The sequence below is a fragment of the Hippopotamus amphibius genome, chromosome 1 (assembly GCF_030028045.1).
Source record: "Hippopotamus amphibius kiboko isolate mHipAmp2 chromosome 1, mHipAmp2.hap2, whole genome shotgun sequence".
Lineage (NCBI taxonomy): Eukaryota > Metazoa > Chordata > Mammalia > Artiodactyla > Hippopotamidae > Hippopotamus > Hippopotamus amphibius.
Genome location: NC_080186.1, coordinates 198,695,518 through 198,720,451, shown reverse-complemented (window position 1 = coordinate 198,720,451; position 24,934 = coordinate 198,695,518). Strand labels below are relative to the sequence as shown.

At 38.2% G+C, this 24,934-nt stretch overlaps 1 protein-coding gene across 1 annotated transcript in view; it reads right to left on the bottom strand.

The window, feature by feature from the left end:
* LIX1 (limb and CNS expressed 1) overlaps window positions 1–23,218 on the bottom strand; it is a 47,337-nt gene extending 24,119 nt beyond the window's left edge. Inside the window, exons 1-2 of the mRNA XM_057703366.1 lie at window positions 23,023–23,218; window positions 4,909–5,072 (exon numbers count right to left, since the gene is read on the bottom strand). Of these exons, the coding sequence (XP_057559349.1) occupies window positions 4,909–5,072; window positions 23,023–23,104 (246 nt within the window). The 5' untranslated portion in view covers window positions 23,105–23,218. The remainder of the gene's footprint in view (window positions 1–4,908; window positions 5,073–23,022) is intronic.
* Between the last annotated feature and the right edge of the window lie 1,716 nt (window positions 23,219–24,934).

Sequence of the window (24,934 nt, the reverse complement as noted above, 5' to 3'; positions counted from 1 at the left end):
TGCAATCCAGTCCCATACTCCACTTCAAGTATTTTCAATTACTTGGCACCATTGGAGGTGACGTGCACGGCTCAGTAAGAAGGCTACTGCTGGCATAATGGTTTCTCCATGTCCCAGCACATGGTCTTGCTGTTAATACTCCATCGTGAAATGATTTGCAGTGCACAAGGGTGACATTTGATTACATGAAAGGCATTGCAGGAATGAGCATGTAGGCTTCTTACAGGCCAACTGCTGGCAAAAAGATGATGAAATGTTATATGGTGAAAACAGCATTTAAGATGGTTTTTGAACTGACCAAGAAAAGTGTAAGGACATTGCTTTAGGAGAAATTTTCTTTCTTTCTCTTTTTCCTTCCTGATTTTCCTTTCTCAAATCACATTTTGGAGGGCCAAATAGGTTAAGATTTGGCAGCCAATCACCCAAACACATTTTCAAAACATATTTGATTCAGGAAATTCTGGATCTTTTAAAGCAAGGATGTTAACAATCCTCCCGAGAACCTTAAAATATGATGATTTAAACAAAAGGGAAAGGAAACCCTGAAATGATCAGAGAAATCACCAAGAGATCTCCCTGCTGAAGAGTTCAGCTTTTTAAATTTTGTTTTCTATTTCTTAGAGACCACAAGGAGGATGGTAAATTTACTACATATGTGAAGTCTTATCATTTGGGGCAGAAATGTATGAGACAATTCGGACATTCATAATTCTCAAGGTAGCAAAAACAAAAACAAAAACAAGAACATTAGAATTTCTTAGACTCATATCCTCTAGATCCATTTGTTGATCTGTCAAAAGCATTATATTCTAAGTACATTATAATGAATGTAGTTATTACATATGAACAAATATAATGCATCCTGGGTGTGAGGATGGCCAAATCTTGGTTTTTTGAAATCATGGGTATAGGGTGGAGGGAAAGTTACTTCGCATAAATGAAATTCAGAGAGAATTAGAAGGGTTTTTTTTTAATCAATAGTTTCAAATTAATCCACTTTCAAAACTTTAATCACAGATAGGAACACAATTATATCAGCTGATTTTAATGTTACTGATTTTTCCTTCCTAGCCCACCATCTTGCAGAGTGAGGTAAAATACCTTAGTTGATGTATTATGTTGAATGTAATAGTATGTACTGTTTTGTATATCAGTCAATAGTGATTATAGTTTAAAAAAGGACAAATATAAACTTCATTGATTCTTCGGATTTGTTATTCATCATTTAACTATTCATTCAATAACATTTATTAGGCACTCACTATTTGCCAAGCCCAATACTTGGTGTCTCAGGGATACAAGGACATAGACTCTGTCCCTGAGGCACTTACATTTTATTATAGAGACAACATGAACATAAGTAGCTGTAGCATAAAGTAAAAAACATTAAATACTAGAAGAGAAACAGAGATAACTGTTTTGGAAAATCAGAGGAGGTATAGATTTCTAGTAGGGAGATTCAGGGAAAATTCGTGTAGAATGTGATATCTGAGTGAAGCCCTGGAAGACAGGCAGGGTTTAGACGGGAAGAGAAGGTGGTAACAGCACTTCATGCATAGGTCAAGAGTGTGAGTGTGGGAGTGGCTGGAAGAGGTCAAGGCCTGGATGAGGAAGAGTCAGGCTAAAAGCACTGAGTGTCAGAAAGGAATTCCAGGAGGTAAAGCTGGGAAAGTTGGGGCTAGTTATAACGTCTTTATTGCCAGAATAAGGAATTTAGATTTTAATACGAAGGTACAATAGTAGGGAGCCATTGGAGCCACTTTTTTTCTTTTTTACATTTTATTTTGAAATAATTTTAGACTTATAGAAGAATTGCAAAGATAATACAGAGTTCCCAGAAAGCAGTCAATATTATCTGGGTTCTTATGCTTTTTCAGTAGTTCATGTAGTATTCTTATATCACACTCCTATGATTGCATCCCCTTTCTCATGCTGAGTGTACTGTATGTCTTTTTTTTTTTTTTTTCTTACTCACAAATGTCTTTCTTATGTACCTTTTCAAAGATATAGTTTTTGACTTTGTTGACCAGGTTTGCCAGTTTTTGCCCTATTTCATATCAGCTCCCCCAAAACTATCCTACATATTAATCCAATCTACCTTAAAACAAAAAAAAACAAAACAAAAATGAAAACAAAAAACAGTGAGATCAATGCACAGAAGTCCCTTAATCCATCTTTTAAACAGAGTGCTGTCCCTAAGTCTCACATAGCCATAGAGCTGTGGGACTTTTTGTCATAACCCTGCTTGGAATATGGTGGGCTATTTCAATATGAAAATTTGTGCTTTTCTTTAACTCAAAGAAAATTGCTTCTGTTATTTATTTCTTCCCTTATTTCCTTTGTCTCTTTCTAGAACTCTTATTAGATTAATGTTTACCTCCAGGATTTATCCTCATGTCTCCCGTCTTATCTTTTTCCATCTCTGTCTTTTTGCTCTAAGTTCCAGAGAGTTTACTTTACTATTTAATTTTTTACTTTGTTATTCTTTACTAATTTGGCTGTGATCTATGTCTACTCATTTGTTTACTTACTATTTATTTATTTATTTATTTTTGTTCATGTCATCAGAACATTCTATATTTCAGAATATTTATTTATTTTTATTGTTCTAATTTGGCAGTCACATTTTAAGTTTCCTGTTCCCTGCTTGCTTCTTTTTTCATAGCTGTTTTGGCAATACTTATCTTTTCACAATTTTATGAAGTTAATTATTGTAATACTCTTTTATATACTCTGCTGCTTGAATTATTTCTGTTCTTTTGTTTGCTTGACTTGGGCTTTTTTCTTTTGCTTTGGTTTTCTTCCAATGTTTGTTGATCTTTAGCCCAATGACATTCATGGACAAAAAAAAACCCAACCCAGATTCATTTAGGTGGCTGGCAAGACCTTGCTCTGTGGCTGAGTAGCTCTGCTTTCCTAAGAGGCCTCCCCTGAGTGGGAAGTCCAGTGGGAGCTCTGTATGAGTGCACAGGCTTCACCTTGAATGCTCGATGATGGACCTGTAGACTCACGTGGATTAGAGAATCCTTTCCTCAGTTGCTGCCTTTCTCCCACCTCCCTTGCCCCTCATCCATGTCTAAGTGTCTAAGGTTACATCAAGTTCTGTTCTAAGGCTTCTAGACCCACTTTCAATTACCCTCATCAGGTAATTCACGTTCATTAGTCAGAAGTAAAAAGCCACTGCTGACCACTGCTCAGGGTAGAAGCCAAGACCTCACTGGTTGGTGGTGTCAGAAGTTTTGAAAGCAGTTCTTTAAAATTACCCCATGCTACTGTCAGAGTAAGCTTTCTGAAACACATTTGAATATATCATGCTCCTGCTCAGAATCTTTCAGGGGGTTTGATTTTATATAGAGTAAAATCTGTTCTTTGCAAAGCACAAAGACCCCTTATAGTTTGATGTGAGTGCCTATCATCATCTCCTACTGTTTCCCTGCAATAGACGCATTTAGATTCCAAAAATTCTGAAAGTGCTTGTGGTTTTCTCTTGTTCCATGCCTCTGTACATGCTGTTCCCCTTTACCGATCAGCAAAGACACCCTCAACTGCCCATCTCAGATTGTGATTGCTTCCCATGAATTCTTTTTTGACTTCCCCTAGGCAGAGGTAGGTTTGCGGGTCTATTTATTAAACTATATCTTCCCCTCACTCCACAAAGGATTTGAAATTATATAAAACAGATACATGGTAACAGGATGAAATAAATGAGTGAGGCACACTAAGTTCAAAGGGAGAGTAAAGGTAGAGATATAAATAATACCAAGCATGAGGTTAGTCTAAAAATTACATGACACTAGGTTTTATAGACATATTACAAGGAGATACATTGAAAATTTGCCTCTGGGATTTCTAGTTGTCAAAGCTAAGAGGGAAAGTTGAGTGCTTTTGAGTTTCACACTGTCCATAAACTATAAATGAGGCTTTTTTACCAGTATCGAAAATTAAGAGAGAATTTACTGCACTAAAGGGGTACTTATAAAGGTGACTGGTAAACTGAGAAGTTCCTACCTTTATCCCTTCATTGACCCTAGAATATTGCTATGTAACTACTATAATTTTTTTGTACATTTCTTTCTTCAAGGTATGGACCATATATCCTCATTACTTGGCCCACTGCTTGATACTTCCTAGTCACTCAATGAGTGTTTGCTACACTGGATAATCAGATGCTGATTGTTAACGTACACTAATGTTTTTGTGTGAACAGGTGTACAACTAGAAATGTATCATCATTTACACCTATCATAAATGTAATAAAGAATTAACCAACTGGAAGAGTCTTTATACTAATTATCAAAACAATACTCGGATATACCAGGTAAACGCATTGCATGTATATCTCATATGACTCTCAACCAACCCTGTGGGTATTATTCACCATCCCAAAATCAGGGAAATCAATAAGTTAAATAAATTTCCCAAGGGTTTAAAGTTATTCAGAGGCAGAACTTGGGATTAGTGCAGATGCCTGAACCCAGCTCTGTGACTCTCAACCTTTGCTATAGGCTCATGCTTTGATGTGTAGTAGACTGATCAGCAGTAGATTACAGATTTCATGAATATGAAGACTTTCTACTGAGGGAAAGGACCTGATAGAAGGATCTTGCCCAAATTCCTTTTTTCTTTAAGGTTTACTCCAAAATATTTGAGGGAAAAGGCAGCAGCTATCAGGCAAGTAAAATGCTATCAGATTCTTTTTTGATAAAGAAATATCAGGTGACAACACCCTAATAAAATATTTCCATTTAAAAAATCAGAACATCTGACCAATTTTTCTCTTACATAATAGAATGTGGCACAACTTTTTTCATTACAACCAAGATAACTTACAATGTACCATTTTATAAAAGGGCTTACTCTGTTTTAACTCAGTCAGCTTTCACTGATTAATTTATGGTTGCTTCTTACCTGAAAGTTGCCAAAACAGCTGCCCCCTGGGAGGGTCACATAACTCACGAAAGGTGGTCCGGGAGATGGAAGTGACTCATAGACCACCACACCTTCACTTGGGAATGCAGCCCTCTGTTGCTGCTTGCTTTCCCAAAATTCCTGTAACATTGACACAACATTCACTGAAAAAGACAAGAAATATAATCAGTTATTAAGGATGGACATACCCTGGCAAAAACAATATTTTATTTGCAGGTTGGATTGTGTAACATGTCATTTCCAGTTTAAGCAGAACAGAGTATGTATATGTTTTGGTGGGGTGCTTTCAATTGTGAAAGAAGCAAATACTATTTAACACAAATGTGTTTATTTTTTCATGAATATGGCTTAAGTGGTTTGGCACACTAACTCTAACAACATTGAATATATTAAATTTAGAAATTAGTTTTTTATATCAAATTTAAAAATCTCACTCTTTGAAAATTTTCCTTAATAAACTTTATCTAGAGCTATGATTATCCATGACTCCCACTCCCATTTCTCATAGATTCTTGGACCTGCAAAGTGAAAGTTAAATTTAAAGGTAAAAATATAAGCAATGTAATTTTAATTGGAATTCACCTATAATAAGATTTAAGAGGAGAAAGGCAGAAAGAAGAAAACTCTTGCATGTACCTCTCCACCCTAATCTAAAGGAGAATGAAAGCAATTGTGTAAAAAGCAGGAGGCTGGAAAAAAAAAATAAGTGAAACTAATAACATGGAAACCTTGTTAAGGACCATGTCTGTTAGATGACTTCAGAAAACGTAGTAATGGCTACAGCCATGTGTTTTAGATTAAATGACCTGTGATAGCCTGCAGAAGTTCCAGATCAAATTAGGTTGGTTTGTTTATCCTGTATTGCAAATTAAATTGTGGAAATTAACAAGGATAATAGAATTTTAGAGGCAAAAAGACCTTATAGGTCATGCCCGCAAAGCTCTGCCTGATGCAGGAATTCCTTGCACAACAGCACTGACAGCTGCCCACCTGGTCTGATTCTCAGCATGTGGAAGGACCTGGTACTTGGCACGTCTTGAGGTAGGCCATTTCAAATGCTAATAGGCTTAACTATAAAAAGGTCCTTTTGGGGAGTGAGCTGAAATCTGCTTTCCTATGTTTCATGCAAGTGGGCTATTTCTCATTTCTGAGACCTCATAGAGGTTAATCCCCGTACTCACAAGAGAATCCACCACATACTTGAAGGTGGCATAGGACATCTGTTGTTTTTGCTTGCCTGGCATTTGTTTCCCTCTTTGTAGGAATAGCATGAAAGTTTTCCCTAAAGAACTTCCTTTCCTTGAACCCAGTCTTCTCCAGGGTTGCGGGGTGGGGATTAGACCAAAGTCAAGTCATTTAGAGTCAATGAGTCCAGGACTTTCATTGGAAATGTTGGAAGACTGGTTTCTCCTTTTCACTAGAATTGCTGGGGGTATAGGAGAGAAGTATGGTGCTGCCCAAGCAAGGGGGAATCATGGCTGAAAAGAAAGCCAACATGGAGGAAGACAGAGCCAAGAGATAGAGAAAGAAAAAGTTCTGATGTCATAGTTTGAGCTCCTGAACCAACCATCTGCTTTTTCCTTAAACAATTCTGAATTGGCATCTCACACTTGCATATGAAAGTATACTAAAATAGACAACTTTCAGGTTTCCTCAGGTTCTAGATTAAATATCTTTTTTTTCTTTTGAACATTCTTTGTGTAATATGGTATCTATGCCCTTTGACATTCTCCTGATACATTTCTGAATACATGTGCTTCAAAATGTTGGACTTTGTTGTTTTGCAGGGAATCAGGAGAGTCACAGAATTTGACCTGGAGGCAGAAGCACTGCATAACCACTTTGTAAGCTGTTGACTAGAGCACCTGGCTCTTTCACTTCATTCCTAGGTCACTGGTCAGCTTCCAGATTTACAAGGAAAAGTCTTGAGACGCCTAAGGAATTGGATGCCTGTGTATATTTAAGAAATGCAGTTTTTAGTATTTAAGATGTGTTTTGGGAAAGAAACTGGGACATATAAGACTATCAGAGGGGATAATTGAATTAACCAATAAAATACATGCCAAGTGGTCACGGTGAGCTTGGTAATTACAGATATTTTTCATTTATTCAAAAATATTTGAAGTAATATTTTCTACCAGTTGATGTAACTCAAAATAGAATTAGAACTTTTATTTCCTAAACTGTATTTCTGGTTCCCATTTTCCTCTCCCTCCCATGTCCAGGAAAACAAGTCTTTTGAGCCAGCTGATTTGTGTTTCTACTTGCAGGTGACTTACAGAATTCAGCAAAGATATCTTGAAGATTGAAGCCTAAAACCGAAGCCAGTGGTCTGTTGCTCTGATAGTCAACAAGGGCCATTAACCCACTATTTTAAGTTAGTTCATTGTTGAATGATGTTCAGCTGAGAACTGGAGTAAGAGGATGAAGACTCATGCTTATCTAGGTGAAATGAACACAAGAATTTTGGCATGTAAAACTGTGTGGATTAAATAGTTCAAAGGTATGCACTAAGTAAAATTTCTGCATGAATAAACGCAGCGGTTTTCAACTTTTTTATTCTGCAACCTTGGGAGATTTCTTTGATGGTCTTATGTATGTCATCACCTCTAAAGAGTGCAACATATGTACATGCACACACACAATCCATCTTTCTATCTCTATCTCCTCTTGTCGACTGGAAAACCAGATGAATGGAGTGCAGAGGGAAGAAGTCCAGCCTGCTGTTTGGAATTTCAAAGATCAGTATATCTGAAGATGCTCTATTTATGAAACACACACTCCTTTATTTTTTGAAGTAGCAACAACAAGGTTCATGGACAATGTCAAAGAAAAAGCGAGCAAAGGGTCAGGTACTGCTGAAGAAAACCACCCAAATTTGAGGAAAGGCCTTACAACACAGTTTACTCTCCAGCTGCAGTAGCACCTTCAGTGCCCAGTCATGATCCTGCCTTTCACATTACAAACTTAGGCCACCAAGCATGTGATATCCCTCCCTACATCTAGTGACCCATCTGCACAAGTACCCAGCTCCACCTTATTTCCTTCAGTCTCAAATGAAGTTGTGTTGCTTCTTCTGGACATTGTTCTATTAGTAATTCTCTTGACTTCCTATTTTTAAATGTTTCCTCTTTACTCCTTCTCGGTGACCATAAGTATGCTCAAGACAACAAATAAATGAATAAATGAATGAATTCAGCAATCAATTAAAAGAAACACTCAACTTTGGGACCATTTTTAGCTACTAGTTACTAAAATTTTCCCATTATAGCCAAGTTGCTGAAAAGAATATTCTATATTACCATCTTTGCTTCCTTATCTTCCATTCTATTTTTTTTTTTTTTTTTTTTTTTGGCTGTGCCAAGAGTTATGTGGGATCTTAGTTACCCAACCAGGGATTGAACCTGCATCTCCTGCACTGGAAGCGCAGAGTCCTAACCATGGGACTGCCAGAGAAGTCCCCCTTCCATCCTTTCTTAACCTATCAACAATCTGGCTTTCCTCTACATTATGCTACTGAAACTACTTGGCAAATATCACTAATCTAACTTTCAGTCCTTATTTACTTGACCTCTAATTGCATCTGTTGCATCTGATACAGCTGATCAATTTCTTCTAGAAAATCTCATCTCCCTAAGCTTTTCTGACAGTATTTTCCCTGCTCCTTCTGTATTTCTGTCATTTCTTCTCAGTCTCTTTTGTGGGTTTTTCTTCCTCTGCTCACCACTTACGTTGATTTGCAAGAGAACCTTGTCCTTGTCTTTTCTTGCTTCTCTACTGTTCTTGAATGACAGAGCCTATTTCCATGAACCCATCTACCATAATATGTGCCAGTAGTTCCTAAAACACTCTCCTGTAACTCCAGCTTTGTTAATAGATACTTCCATTTGGATGTCACAGAAATTCAACATATTCCCAAACTCAACCCATTTTTTTCCCCATAAACTCATTTCCCGAATTACTTAGAAAGTGATATTATCATCTACCCAGTCATGTAAATCAGCAACCTAACGGGAACTATAAACTTAATTTCCTCTTTCCAGATGTAATAAATGCCCAAGTTTTGTCAGTTCCATATCGTGATGTCTCTGATAGTCATCACTTCCTCTCAGTTAATATTGCCATTGCTGCATTGGTTCATATCTCACCAAATAAACCACAGTACCCTCCTGACTCCAATTACCCTCCCATCCAACCCATCCTCAATTGTTTCTAGGTAATCTTTCTAAATCTTATGGTTAATTAAATCACTCACATCTTAAAATTCTTCTGTGGGCCCCTCATTACCTATAGAACAAATAAGTCCTTGGCGAGTCATAGAAGACCCTATGTTTTGATACTCTTTCTCATTCCAAACTTCTCTCTTCAAGTCACCTTCCATGCCCCCCATGCTCTCATCCTTTTTATGCTATCAGCCCTTTACTTCTCTATTCCTCCTCTTGGAATGCCCTTTCCATTCTCTGTTGTCTTCCTCGCTGGCACCTACTCACTTTTTCATAAAAGACTTAGCACTAGCATTAGCTCCTTAAAAATGTAAACAAACCGAAAATAATCTCTAAACCCTTTCCAGGGAAACTGCAGTTCTCTGAGAGAGAGCATGGACATCACTTAGGGACTTGTTAGAAATGCAGGATCTCAGGCCCCACCTCAGGCCTACTGAACCATAATCTACATTTTTAGCAAGATTCTGCGGCAATCTGATGTACACTAAAGCTTGAGAGCCCTGGGTAGGGTAGGATGAAGTTGCTATTCTCATCTCCCTTATCATGTACCTACTATATGTCAGGCACTAGGCATTTCTCATTTAATTCTTACCACACCCTCTAGAAATAGGTATTATCATCCACAAGTTAGGGATAAGAAATAAAAGATGTCAGGGTACAATCACACAGCTACTAAGTCTTAGCCTTGGGTTTTTTTTTTTTCTTTTTTGGTTGCATTGTGTCTTCACTGCTGCACGCAGGGCTTTCTCTAGTCCTCATTGCTGCACGCAGGTTTTCTCTAGTTGTGGCGAGCAGGGCCTATTCTTCGTTGCAGTGTGCAGGCTTCTCATTGCAGTGGGTTCTCTTGTAGAGCACCAGCTCTAGGCATGAGGGCTTCAGTAGTTGCATTACATGGGCTCAGTAGTTGTGGCTCGAGAGCTCTAGAGCACAGGCTCAGTAGTTGTGGCTCACGGGCTTAATTGCTCCGTGGCATGTGGGATCTTCCCAGACCAGAGATTGAACCCATGTCCCCTGCATTGGCAGGTGGATTCTTAACCACTGCGCCACCAGGGAAGTCCCAGCCGTGGGATTTTTAACCTAGTTTGTTATGGGTGTATAGTCTAGCTCTTTTTTCATCCTGAGCCACTCCTAATTATAATGGAATTTAAGTTGTTTTCATGTGTGTCTCAACATCTATTAGAAGAATTTAGAAGCATAATAAATGTTAGTTGAATATTTGAACGTCATCAAAGGTATGGAAGACGTGTTGCCCTTGTGGGGCTCTTGGTAGGGAAAGTGTAGAGGCTCTGTACAAGAATTGCTTCACCTACAGTTTTCTGTGGGCCATTTTTCTGATACTTGTTCTTGGCAGTCAAACAAAGCAAAGGGTTAATATTTGTATTTTTTCACACAAGTGATATGACACATTTCCAGCTTGGAACTGTCACAGTGAACAAGCAGTCTGTCATGTGAACAGGTATCCTAATCAATCTTTAGCCAACGCTTTGCTCTGGTTTAAAGCAATGGTGTAAATACCCACCAATCTTGGGCTTCAGAGGGGACTGTGATTAGGCCTCACATTCCAGTCCCTTCTTTCAAGAAAAAATGGCTAAAGGAGAGACCACAAGAGGAATGAAAGGAAATGACAAAAGACTGATGAGGGCCTTGGAACAGGCTTCCTGGGAAGAGGGGCATGAACAAAAATCGAGGCTAAGTCTCTCTCTTTGATTGTGCCTTCCACTTCAGGGTGAGGAAGCTACCGTCTGCAATACATCCTTTTTGGCTTTGCATTATTGCTACCAAAGTTTAGTGAAGTACTTTTTAAAGAGTTTCTACTTTGTCTAAATGGACACTAAAGGAAAAGGGCCTTATCCACAGCCAGGTCAAGATAAATTGGTCATCCATAGTGAATCTGGACACCAGACAGGAGAGAGGTAGTGAATCCTCAGCTAGAGACCCAGAGAGTGCAGACGGATAACAACCTGGCTGATGCTGGAGCCAAGCTGAGCAACTCTCCAACTTCAGGGTTTAACATTACAGGGCATCTATTGGTCTTGCCTTTGTCAAGGTAACTGATGTTTAACTGGTAAAATTACCATAAAGAAATAGACTATCAAATGGCTGAGGCTGGGTATGGAAGGAAGTAGAAGGAGAGAGAATTGTTGGGGAGATCCTAGGAACAATAGCGTGAAGTCCAGCTTCTTTTTGTGACTTCTATCAGTTTATAACATCTGAGAGTAAAGAAGCCAATTTAACCTCTGAACTGACTTTGCATATCAAACTTCTTAATCCATTCCATTGCTCTAAATTGTTTTCTCAGACACATGTAACAAATATTTAGTCCATAAATATTTGTCTCCCACAAATTCATTTGTCGAAGCCCTAACCCCTAATGTGATGGTGTTAGAAGGTGGGGACTTAGGGAGACAGTCAGCTTTAGATGAGATTATAATGGTAGAACCCCATGATGGGATTGGTGTCCTTATGAGAACAGAGACACCACAGCTTCCTCTCTCAGCCTTGTGAGGACATAGCAAGAAGGCAGCCATTTGCAAACCAGGAAGAGGGCTCTGCCCAAAGTACTGAGTCTGCCAGCAACTTGATCTTGGAGTTTCCAGCCACCAGACCTGTGAGAAATAAATTTCTATTGTTTAAGCCACCCAGTCTATGGTATTTTGTTACAGCAGCCCAAGCTGACTAAGACAAACCTCTTCAGCCGTTTTGAATATTTTTGTACCAACAAGAAGATGATTTGCTACGCAGTGTATAGACATTAGTGTGGATACTTTTTTCTTCACTGTGTTTTGAAATTTGAACATGACAGAGTTTTCAGAGTGGTAACTATATCCCCAAGCAAGTCTCTCATAAATGAGGTTTTTGTTTTCCCCTTCCCCAAGCTTTGTTTTTGATTATAAAGTTCAGCATCAAAGCTTCACAGAAGGCAGTTGACCAATGAAGACATATGACAAGGTGGAACGAGTTGACCATCCAACTTTTGACCCTTCCTAGCAGAAATCCTCAATCAGCTTCAGCAAAGGCAGTGTCTTTACTTGTCCTTGAACATATGCTGCGTATTTGTTCCCTGTGCTTTTGTTCAAGTTCTCCTTCCTACCCTGAGTGTTGTTTCTGCCCCTCCCTTCTATCCCATCCAATTTATTCTCATAGTTCAGAGGAAATGCCACCTCCTCCATCATGCCTTACTCACTTGTTCCAGGCCAGATGAATGTCCTTTTCTGCGCTCTTATTCCATTAGTGGCCCTGTGTCTTTGCACTTAATCTCCTATAAACCATGCTAATAAAATGGATGTGGTACTCCTGGCTAAATTTATCAAGTCAGACTTGGCTGAACTTACTTCTGGCCAGAGGAATGAAATGCTTTGTGATAACAATTCATCTTATAGAGTACAGTTTTATGTTATTTACCTCACAGCAGACTGTGATTCTAGAGGGCAGGAACTCTGGTTCATTATTCTCTGTAGCCTCCTTGGTATCTAGCACAAGGCTATTTATCTAGAAGCAGTTGTTGAATTCACTTGGAATCTAAAAAACTACATATCTGAACTGTGCGATTGAATGAACGTACAGAAGATAGGTGAAGGTACTAGGATTCATGGAGAGATCAAGACTTCCTTCTAGATTGGAGGTTTCTTATATGAACCACCATGGTGCCCACACAGCATGGATGTGGTGGTGGCTGCCATGCCTCAGCTAGAGATGGTTGAGTAGGTGCAGAAAGATGAAGGCTGGGCAAAGTAGACATGTGATTGCTAGTTGCTTGTCAGCTAGGGCTTTACCTTCATGATAACTAGGACTTAGGGAAATCCTGAATGGGGCTGGTAAGCACTTTTGTCTTAAAGTGTCAGTTCTAATCCATTTATGTTAACTGCCTGGAGCACTGTGTTGAAAAGGATTTGAAAGTAGCCTCTGGGATCAGTGGAACAGAACACCACTGATGAACAAGCAATGAGGGGGGACTTCCTAGGTGGCGCAGTGGTTAAGAATCCATCTGCCAAGGCCGGGGACACGAGTTCGATCCCTGTTCCAGGAAGATCCCACATGCTGCCGAGCAACTAAGCCCATGTGCCACAACTATTGAGCCCGTGTGCCACAACTACTGAAGCCCATGTGCCTAGAACCCGTGCTCCGTAACAAGAGAAGCCACGGCAATGAGGAGCCCATGCACCACAATGAAGAATAGCCCCTGCTCGCCACAACTACACAAAGCCCATGTGCAGCAACAAAGACCCAACACAGCCAATAAATAAATTAATTAATTAATAAATTAAAAAAAACAACAACAAGCAATGAGGCACTGGTCTATTTGGTAACCCTGACTTTGATGGTTTAGAGTAACAACAACAACAACAAAACTCCCAAAAAACCCATGGTCAAAATAGGCCTGTGCGCATAAAGATTTACAATTTGATTGTAGAAATAATGAATTCATAATATAATCTGTTAACAAAATACTAGACTGCTACATTGTAGAACAGAAATGATTTTAAGGTAATAATTAAAAGTTTAAAAATCTATGGCACAATAATTAGATTCAAGGGGAAAAGTAGATAAATGTGGACTGAAAAGGTCAGGAAAAAAATATGCATAGGAGGAGGGTCTAAGCTGAGCCACCTCAGAAAAATGAGATTTAGACCAGGATGGGGGAAGGGATAGAAGCTTTGTTCCCAAAGGTGTGAGAGTGGCATTCGACAAAAAGAGTGAGAAAAACAGTAATGCCTCAGCTGTGGAATTATGTATGGGCACGATAAGAATCTGGATGCCATTAGGAAGGGGGTACAATTTGATAAGAGACAGAGTAAGGGGACTTCACTTCTTTTAATAATTGGAAATCAATCCTATTGTTCTGGTGCCCCAGCTTTACCCAAGTGGGAGAGAAAGGAAGGAGCACAGAGTTCCTCATCTTTTGTCTTTGCCTGAAGTGCTGTGCTGCCTGTAGTGGCTCCATTCATGAAGAACAAGGGAGAACAAATACTTGGAGAGAATGTGCGGTTGCTCTCATGCACCTGGGTGGGCCAGGAAGAATGTTTCTCTGGGAGGAACTTGGGCAGGAAATCTACAAGGAGTGGGTAGGAGATGGAGGAAGCAAGACAGTGCTCCTTTTGCAGCCTGGAAGGAGCATGAAGCCACTAAGAGGCCTTTTATCCTAAAAACTCAGAGCTTGTCATTTTTGCAGTTTGGACGTGATAGAGATGCCAACAGGGACACATGATCTATGTTTTCATATGGGAACTCTGAGATGGACAGGATGTAAATGGCCCCTGGATTATAGAGTTTGTTATAGATGAGTCCTCATATACAGGCTTTGGTTCAAATACAATAAAATGTGTACTGTATCTTGGCTCTCCACATTTTATCGACAGGCAGGCAGTTTACTTAGGTAGTTAAAAGCATGGACTCTGGAGCCAGCATGCCTAGGTTTGAATCTTGTCTTTGCCGCTGTAAGATACCTACCTAGTGCTCCTGTTCTATCTGTAAAATGCAGTACTTATATTACAGGCTTGCTGTAAAGCTTAAAATGGAAAATGCTCAGAATAGAGCTTCACACATAGTAAGAATTAGAGTGTTAGCTATTATTTGTGATTAGGGAAGGTGAAGGAAGAAAGGAAAAAGCATGATTATATTCTTGCATGTTGCATCTTTGAAACTGACTGTTCTTGGATTGGAAACCATATTATTAAACATTCTAAAAATAGTCTCAAGTCTGAAAATTCTCTAATTGTACCCATTGTGCTGTTTAATTTATTTCCAAAATACATGAAGAGTTCAGAGATGGAAAAGAGAAAGCTCTTTTAATACCAACCACTGGTAAAGTCAAAGCCTCATAACAGCCAGAAAATAAATGGATGAAATGCTACATGTCTCAAAATCTGGAAACATGGATGTTTCTCCCAATTTTTCACTTTCTAGTGAATGCTAACGGCAATAGATCTGCCCTTAGCAAAACCTACAGAAAGGGGCTAACTCTTATTTGAAATTAATGTTAATGACTGCTTATGCTTCGGGAAAGTAGAAACATTATAGTTCATTGCCCAGTTCAATTACCTAATATGAGGTAAGTCCTGCCTGGAAGACAGTCATTTGTCAGCAATAAGGGATCTTAAAAGTATGCTATAAATCTATCAGAAAAAAAGAACCAATTTCTTTATGCCTTACATGAGAAAAAATTCTAGCTGGGCAAAAATTTCTCTTGCCAAAAACAGTTAAAGACAAATTGGAAAAGCCACCATTTAAGGGTAAATCATTAAGAGGTTTTCAAGATGATAAACATATTTTCAAATTGATTCCCTGCCTCCAAACAGATGGGTTTATGTTAGGTAATATTTTAATATAATCTTTAATTAAATTACCCTTAGCAGGTGGTATTTTAAAATAAAGTTAATTAGTATTTTCTATTCTAGCAATCAATCATGTACAACTTGATTTTGTCAATGTTATTCCATAGTTTTGTTGAGGAGAAACAGGAAAAGGACCCCAAAATAATTTAAGGAGCAAGCTCAAGGCATGATGCCAATTTGCCATCCATGCAAAATGGGGTACCTTTGGGTCTTGTGCTTGGCTTGGCAAATTCCAGGACACTGACCAACAGAGCCAGCTGTCTAAACCATTTATAACCATCCTCAGGCTTTGACAAGTTTTGACCAGGCTAACGGAATCTTGCTGACACAGCTTGTGTGTCGTGTACAATATGTAGGGATCTTGGGCCCCTTCTTCTTTTCTGTAGATACTCTTTCAAAGGTAGCTACAGCCACACAACAGAGCTTAGACAGCTAAGAGTCTTGGCTTTGTTCCCAGCATTACTTTCTTTTAGCAATGCTCCAGAGTCAGTGCCTAGCTCCTTCAGCAGCTGGGAAGCTGGTTGTGTTTCTTCTTTTGTTTGCTTTTCCTTTTCTTCTGGTCTGGTCCCCATTCTCTACCCTGAACACTTTCTCTGAGAGAATTAAGATCCTTTGGGTTTTTTTCTTTCTTTTTTTTTTTGTTAACAAAATCAACCTCTTGGGAGATTTTCCAAAATATGCAAAAGTACATCACTCTTTTTGGTTTAATTTTTACCTTTAGAATTTTAAATTTTTGTTGAACTATAAATCATTTGGGGAGAAATTTAAATAACACTTTTTAAAAAATATCTTTGGATGTACAGTATAAGGTAATTTTCTAAGAAGGCAGAGGGGAGAGAATATCAAGGAACAAGAGGGAATCACAAAGGCAAATTAAAATAAAACATCATTAAATATACCACAATTAAACAGCAGCAGGAATAGCAGGCCTGAGCTCCCAAGCGTGCTTTATATGTGCACCATGATTCAGATGATGTCATCCAATCACAAAAGCTGTATAGACTAAAAACCTGATGTAATCTATTTAACCAGTTAGGAAGTATATATTGATATCTTTCCCATGTGCCATTGGGCACCGACATTGCACTTTATTTATGAGACTTTGTAGGACTGTTGACTTTAGATAACAACCAAGGATCCAAGATAACAAAAAACAAACAAAAAAAGCAAACGCTGTTGCTTTGCTGACCAGTTCTATTTAGTTAAAATGGTCAAATGTGGCTTTAGGCATGTAATGTACCTTCCCTGGGTATGGTCATTATAAGAAAGCTCTCCATGACCCTGCCACAGCTATCTAGCGTTTAGGTACAAGGCACGGACAGCGTTTGGCCCTACAGGGCTTGGTGCACGCAGCCTTTGGTGACCTAGAGTTAAGGGTAGATGCTGAGGATGAACGTAAGAGCTAGCAATCAGAGTCACTGTGCCAGTGTGGTATTTGGGATAATGTGGGCTGCTCTACCAAGGCCAACATGAGGCAGTGCTCTGGGGAAGTTACCTGAGGTGGCTATTTTATTTTCAGAGCCCCTTCTTCCCCCATGCTCCCTCCTGTTTCATGGGGCTGTCAACTCAACCTTAAACGCAATTAGGCTGTGATTAAGGTGTCAATGGATGATAGTTTAGAAAGTTCCAGTACCATTTATTTCATCACATTTCACCTGACAATGGGAAAAATCTTCTCCCTTTTTGTGAGGGAGAAAACAAATGAATCAGCAACGAAAAAAGTCTGTTGTGCACCTGTCAGGTGCCTGGCCCTGTGGGAGACACCTTGGGGGTTACATAGAAGTACAAGCTATGGCTTTGGCCTCCTGGGACTTCCAACTTAGGTGCAGACAAAAACATACCAGCAAAACTATAACTCATAGTGCAGAGCCACATGAGAAAAATGTAAACTATACTATATAGCCCGTAAGTGCCAAAGGAGTGGTGACTAAATGATGGGTTCCCACAGCTGCATAATGGGATGAGATCAAAATAGGGATCAACTGATTATCATCGCAGCAGGAAAAAAAAAAAAAAGCAAATCCATAATTCAAACAGTACTCCAAGGACACCAGAGAGAGAATGTAGAAAACTATAGGGAGTGTAATAATTGCCTATTTTGTCATTATTAAAGTTTCGGTAGGATTCTTTTTCTTTTTTTTCTTTTTCTTTTAAAATAGGATTTTAAAAACTACCTTGACAGACTAAACTTATATGAGCATTTGAACATGGAAGAAAAGAAGCAAGAGCCTTTGGGGTTAAAATGCCAATATGAAATGTATTAAATAAAGAAGATTCTTTTATGAAAGGCTTCTAAAGTTGTCTTACATTTCTTAAATCAATCTGTAGCACACAATCAGTAAAACTGTATCATTTAAACAGAAAAATCATAACTTAGAAACTCACCCTTGTACAGCTGTATCCTATTATGGGCTGTAACTTAACACATGAGTTTCAGAAGTTGTTAAAGTTGAGTTCAGGCTAACAAATCTTAACTGTTAAAAAAAAAAGCCTATGGTGAGATGAGATAGCAGACCATGAAGAGGCACCAGATTTGATCATAGGATGGGTGTCACTCATATTTTATTTTGATTTGTAAAATCTTATGTATATATTAAGAAATAAATGTATTAAGACAGATTTGCCATTAAGTGATCAAGAAGCCACTTCCTTTTTTTTCCATTTTGAAAAATTTTCCTCTGGCACTAAGACTTTGTTTCAAACTCTGCCAAATGTATCTTTACTGAAAAAAGAAGAGAACAGCACTTATGCCACAGATAGCTGAACTGAAATCTGCATTTTTCTCTTAGTATAAATTCAAATAAAAATAGTTGTACCCTGTAATAAATAAAGTAAAACTAGCATTTGAATAAGCTCCTTCAGTAGAACAGACATCCAAAGTTTAGATGCTAAAATTATCAGAGTTCAAATTATTGTAATTAAGATGCCATCATTAATCCAAAATAAGCTAGCAAGCAGTGGAGTTTTTTGTTTCTCATTTTTTAACCATGCTCTTTCTAGCACATTTTCTGTGGTGGAATGCAATGCAATAGATGTAGGAATTTCACTGCACAAGTGCCTTCATCCCTCACATCCTACTCCATTCCTTTATGTGAAATATAAAAACCATAAATGTATCATCAAATTTATAGATTTCAGATAACTACTCTAAAAAGCATGGGACGGGGAAGATACTTGACTCTTGAGAATTTTTCCTCTCTTGCATTCCATACAGCCAGATTCATGATTACTAAGATGTTTTTAATAGATCTATAGTCTTGTTCAATTTTTCCAAAGGGTAAAAATGTACTTTTTGAAGTATTTACCTAACTGGTATAAATACAGCCTTTCATACAGAAAAATGTCTCCCCAAATGGAAGAGTTAATGCACTTCAAATACGTGAGAAATTTTTCTTCTAATTGTGCAATGTTTAGTAAAGGTTGCACCTTATTTTATCATTATAAAATTTTGGGAAATATTAGCGAAATCTAACGTATCATTTTATAAGTGTTAGACACCAACACATTCTCATGGCTTCAATGACAACTAAGATAGTTTTTAGCTATCTGTTTGAGAAAGTTTGCCTTGATTTTGGCCTTTACTTAGTGAAAGTGGTTTCTCCCTATAGGCATGTTTACAACCACAAATCTTGCATCTTGCCTGAATGGGCAAAAGGATTCTTGCTGTGAAAAAGCTGCAATTCTCCCCGACTTAGTATCAGGAAGTGTACCTCCAACAGATGGCAATATAATCTTTTCCCGAATACAACATGAGGCCATACGCTTGCAGAATTAACCTAGGATCACTGTTAACTCCAATGGATCCCTGTTGCCTACACCTTAGCGTGACTCCACCTGCCTTCTCAGCCTTGTCTCCACCTCCCCAATGCATTGTTCCTGTATTGCCTGATCTGCCTTTGGGCAAACTGTTCTCTCTCCTCAAAAATGCCCTTCCCTTCTCACTCTCCTGCCACACTGCTGTTCAGATATGCCTATTTAATGGGCTCTCTCCATATACCCAGGAGAGTCCATTTCAGTAACACCTCTGTTCTCCTAACAGATACTGCTGTGACAGCACAAGTGACATGGTAATGTAACACCTCTGAGAGGCAATGTCTTGCAGTGGCTAAAGGTGAGAGGTTGGAAGACAGAATTTGAATCTTGGTTTTTATTAGGTGTGGTCTTGGGCAAGTCACCTTAACCTCCACAAGCCTCAGTTCTCTCACCCATAAATCACAATAATACCTGTATTATTGGATTCCTGTGAGGAATAAATGTTCTTAGCATAGTGCCTTAGTCACATGATGAGGACTTGACATCCTAGCATTACTATTAATGCAAGAAGGAGGATCCTGAAGGTGGCAGATAAGCATATTATGCTCTTGTTCACTGGAAGAGTTAACACTCAGAGTAGGATCTGAAAGTGCAGACATCTTAAAATCACAGGGTGGTGATTTCCCTTGGGAAAGCATGTGAGAAACTGTTAAACAGTGGCAAACAGATATTAAGTGCACACACAAACTCTCAAAAGAGCTGACAAGGGCTGCTTTCAGGATAGCTCATCTTTGGTTGTCACACATGACACATGCAAAGAAATTGGATGTTGCACAAAGCCAAGAATGGAAGGCCACATGGATATATGCCTTAATTCCTCTGCAAAGAGATGCTATCTGGTGGTAGAGACTCCCAGGGATATTTGTTACAAAATGGAGACACTTAGGTAGTGGAGAGCAGTCCAGTGTTGGCTTAGATGAGCAAATTACAAACTGGGAGCTCACCTCATTTAAAATGTCTTTTCATTATTTTTCATTTGAAATGTAAAGTAGAGAAAAGGAAAAAAATGCCATGAAATTTATTTCCTTTCAGGAAAGAAAATAAGAAACAAATTACAACTTTTGCCAGATGAACACCTAAAACAAATGAGAGATTTAATGCACTACAAAATGCCACTTGGAGGGCCTCCTTGGCTGAGAAAAGCATTCTTATTTTATTTCCTTAAATGAATGTAACTATCCCCAGGTGCATCGGTCTCAGAAAAGAAAACTCTCTGGGTACTTTTCCTGACCAACTTGAAGAGAAAATTCAATTTACTATTGCTTGTTTCTAAGCAAATCAAAAGCCAAGTGAGGGCAAAAAATTAATCGAATGATCATTTACATTCCTTGTATTGTATGTTTCTGAAGAATAAAGAGGAAAAAACTGCCTTTGCATTTATAGAAGAGAAATTTAGGAAAACACTTTTAAAATATTATTATTTTTTTATGCTCCTTTGTTCAAATGTGCATGGTTCTAAACATTGTTGAACTGGCTTTTCATCTTGTAGGAAAGCAAAGTAGCAATTATTCTTAAGGAATTGTCAGTGATGTGCTCAAGCTTAGCTCTTGCCTTCTGGCAAAAAGAGACTGGCCTGAGGTGGGGGAAAAGGAGCCAAGAGTGACCAGGAGGAGAGGAGGCTGCTTAGAACCTGCTGTTCAAGGTTGATGGCATCTTTTTACAGGATGTGTAAAGCAGGAGAGTGGTGGCAGCAACTTATGGGTGTGCCAGAGAAAATGAGTCCACGTGCTAAACCCTGGCACATGAATGGCAGGTTGCCAAGGCATGGCATAGGCCCTGGGCAGACTTGTGATGTCTGCCCCAGAAAGTAAGTGAACCTGTTCCCATTTATTCCATGAGGATGGTGAGTGGTTAGATGTTTCCATATCATAAAAAAAACCCTGGCACAGAAATCTGCCATTTGGCTTACTTTCATTTAGTCATTTTTCAGATTAGAAACACCTGAAGGGAGAGGCTCAGACGTTAAAATTCACACCTATTAAGCCATTCTAGCAGTTGCAGTGTAGCAGCCTATTCTTGGGTAAGCAGGCAATGCTATCTGATCAAATTTAAGTTCTATGTTAATTAATGAAATACATAAAGTAGGACACTTCTCTGCTTTTCCATGTAAAAGAGTTCCCACAAAGGTCTGGATGATAGAACATAATGTATGTTTTATTTTAATCCTTTTCTATTTTATTCTCTCTGATAAATTGTAAACAATTGCTGGGATTTAGTTTGATTCAAAAAGTGCGCCATATAATTTCAGACTAAATTTCTTAAACTCACAATGAACTCAGTGAAAAATTTCACCTCTATTTCTTTTTACTGTTTCTACTATCCAAACCCTCAGCATATGATCCCTGGTCCTCTACAACTTATACAAAGTCTTAGGCAGGTCAAGAGTCCTTTTACCCTTCACTAGTGAATTCAGTGCTATTGTAGGAGAGAGACATTCTTTTCTTCCCTTTTCACTTAAAAAAACATGCCAAACCTGAATAGACTCCAGGCTAGACTGGGGGAGGGAGTGATTTTTATTAGTTCTAACATAGCTATTGACACATGCTTGCAGACAATATTTAAACAAAAGAAGAAAGAAAAAAGCAAGAAAGCAAGAGAGAAATAAAGGAAGAGGAAAAAGGAAGCAAGAAAAAAGAAAGAAAGAAAGAGCAGGCTTTCACTTTATGCCTTAGAGGGCAAATGGGTTATAATTTGATTTCTAAGAAGAAAATTTTATAGAATACAATTGCCTAACATTTCTTTCTCTTCACCACACATATGAGAAATATAAACTAAAAGGACATCTGGAAACGAGCATTATTCAGCAATCAGAAAGCAAAAATCCAAACCATTGATGTTTTGATGGAGACAAACATACGAGATTCACAAAGAAGAAAGCTGTAACTTATTGAAGTCAAAAAAAAAAAAAAATTCCATATGCATTTTACCTTTTGGGCAGTTCCACAGCAAAGTTCTGTTTCAGAAGCCCTTTGTAATATGAAACCCACTGTAGATAAGATACAAGGCGAAGATAGTCTGTTTTGCAGCAGCAGGAAATCAAATTGGTTCCAGAAACAAAGTTACATGACAAATGGTTTAATAGTATTGCTAGAATTGGAAATCTTGATTGAATTATTTTTCATAATCATTAAAAAAAGATTTTGAAATAACTTTGTCATAGCTATTTAGATTTTTTTGGGGGGAGGTGTTGTTGTAGAGGTGGGAAGACATCTCATTTTATTGGCCTCTTAACTAAAGTGTGATAATTTCTTACCAAAATTTAAGAGCTCGGTGGTGATTTATTGTTTGCAACAAAAGATTTCAAACACAACACTTTTTTTTAACATAACTAACATATGGTATGGAGGATTAAACACGTTAAAAAAGAGATATATTTTATTATCATGGTCAAGTTATTTTTAGTTTTAATCCCAGTACCAATCAGCCTTGATTTATTTAAAAAAGCAACTGGAAAAGTTCATCAAGTTTTTGGCGAGTCTTAGATTTTAAGACAGATTTCTAAACGGTTAGCAAGATGTATCAATGACAAAATAACCCAGCGACTGATACCCGTAGGTGAAATGAAATTATTCTCCTGACTGAAGTCAGGAACAAGTTAAATACCACTTAGACCACAGCACATGACTACAGAGATTTAGGAGAAAACACACTTAAATAGGATGTGACTAGACGTTTAGGACTATTTTCTAAAAAAGTCAAAAAACTTTTTTCCCTTCAGTACTTACAGTCTTTGAAGACCAGAGCCGGGTCTCTGTGAGGCAAGACTTGGGCAATGATGTGTCTCAGGGATTCCAAGGTTCTGTCCATCTTGGGTCTGCCTGTGCGAGCCTGCTGCACAGTGTCCTCATGCCTGAATTCTTGCAGTCCTGGTCTGAATTTGTGCAGCTCATTGATGCACAGGATTACCAAAGAATCTCTTTTAACATCTGCCAATCAGACATTTCCCAGAATCTAAAGACCCCTCAGGGGGCCCTCCTCCCAGGCTCACTTATCTTTGTTGTATGCAGAGCTAATTAGCTCTAAAGGCTGGCTGACAGGCGGGTTCCCATTGCTTCCTTCTGTTAAACACACCCACCTACAGGCTAGCTGGGGAAGCTCACTAATCACGGGAACAGCTTTCCTCTCCAACCAGATTTTGCCTGGATGGTGTGCAGCTTTCTGACTTCGGTATTTCTTTTGGTCATTCATCTTCTAATCTGCTGTCCTCAGGTATACAGGATCAAGAAGGTTGTTTCTCAAGAAAGTTTCCTTGGTAGCAAACGAGTTTTCAGCTCAGGACTTCCAGCTCAGAATCAGTATAATCTAAATTTGTCTCTGGTAAAGATTGTGGATGTAGCCAGGCACCAGATCATGCTTTCTATTTGAATTCAGGAGCATCTCTTTGGGAGCCAAGTGTTTAATTTTTTCACCCACCCAAATTATAGTCACCAGGTTGGGCAATGGCAAGTAAAATCTCGTAGTCTGTCTTTTGGCTTGGGAACATTTGTTTCCCTCTTGGTCCTTTGAGGCAAATCATTTGCAAGATTGACTTTAATGAATTCTGATATCATTCACTTCCTTTCATTTCATGATAACTTTTCAAATCAAAAATTTCAGGAGATGTAAAAATATATTTTTCAAAGAATATAGGTGGTTATGAAAATATCTGAAGAAAAACAAAGCTGCTTTTTCTACCGATGTCCTACACCACCCACAATAATGTTAAATAGTCTTTCCACAGGAGACATGCCATAGAATTCCACTGCAGTAATAAGGATTTATACCAGATACGAAAGGACTGATTTTAGTGGCTGTAACCCTATGTTAGTTGTTGAAGGCTTATTGAGGACTTCCTCACTTTTATTTAAAATATCTTTCCAGGGTAGGTGCGAGAGAATTCTTTCCCATGTTCTTTCCAATATTCAGATTCCATAATTATATTGTACTATATGATTAACTGAAACCAGTGCTTTAGAGACTATATAAAATGTTTTCCACGTGATCATCTTCTTCAGCTAGTTGGTAGAAAGGGTGGGCTTAATAAAATAGAAGGAATCAGGCTGTAACAGTAATTCCTATTATAAGGACTATCCCTTAGTAAATGCCCACAGGGAGTATACATATGCCACACACAACAGACATATAGGGCTGCCCCAGAGTGCAGAGAAATTATAAAAAAAGAAATAAAAGAAGTCACACTTCATGTTAAGACATAGGGTCCCAAAGTGTACTTTATATGGGCTGTAACAAATAGGAAATCATCAATGTCCTTGCCATCCAGTTCATAATTTAAAAGAGAAACTAGATGGTCTATAGACAAAAAATTATTATATATTGACTGGATATGAAGCATAAATGAATGCAAATATTTTCAGTGTGATACTAAATTAGAAACCAAGATATTTTAGTTTCCCATTAGAGGAACAGAAAAAATAATATGGAATTCTCAAAGAAGTGAGACTGATAGTATAAAAGTAGGAAAATTAGAAATAATGCTGAGATTTCAATCAATAGTGGACTTTTTATAGGGTTAAATTTAATTCCATTAGTACATAATAGTATTTTGGTTGTGTAGTGTGGTGGAAGGAACACTGATTTTGGGATTAGTGAGATCTAGGATTTGATTTTACTTATCTGTATAACTTTGAAGAACTCACT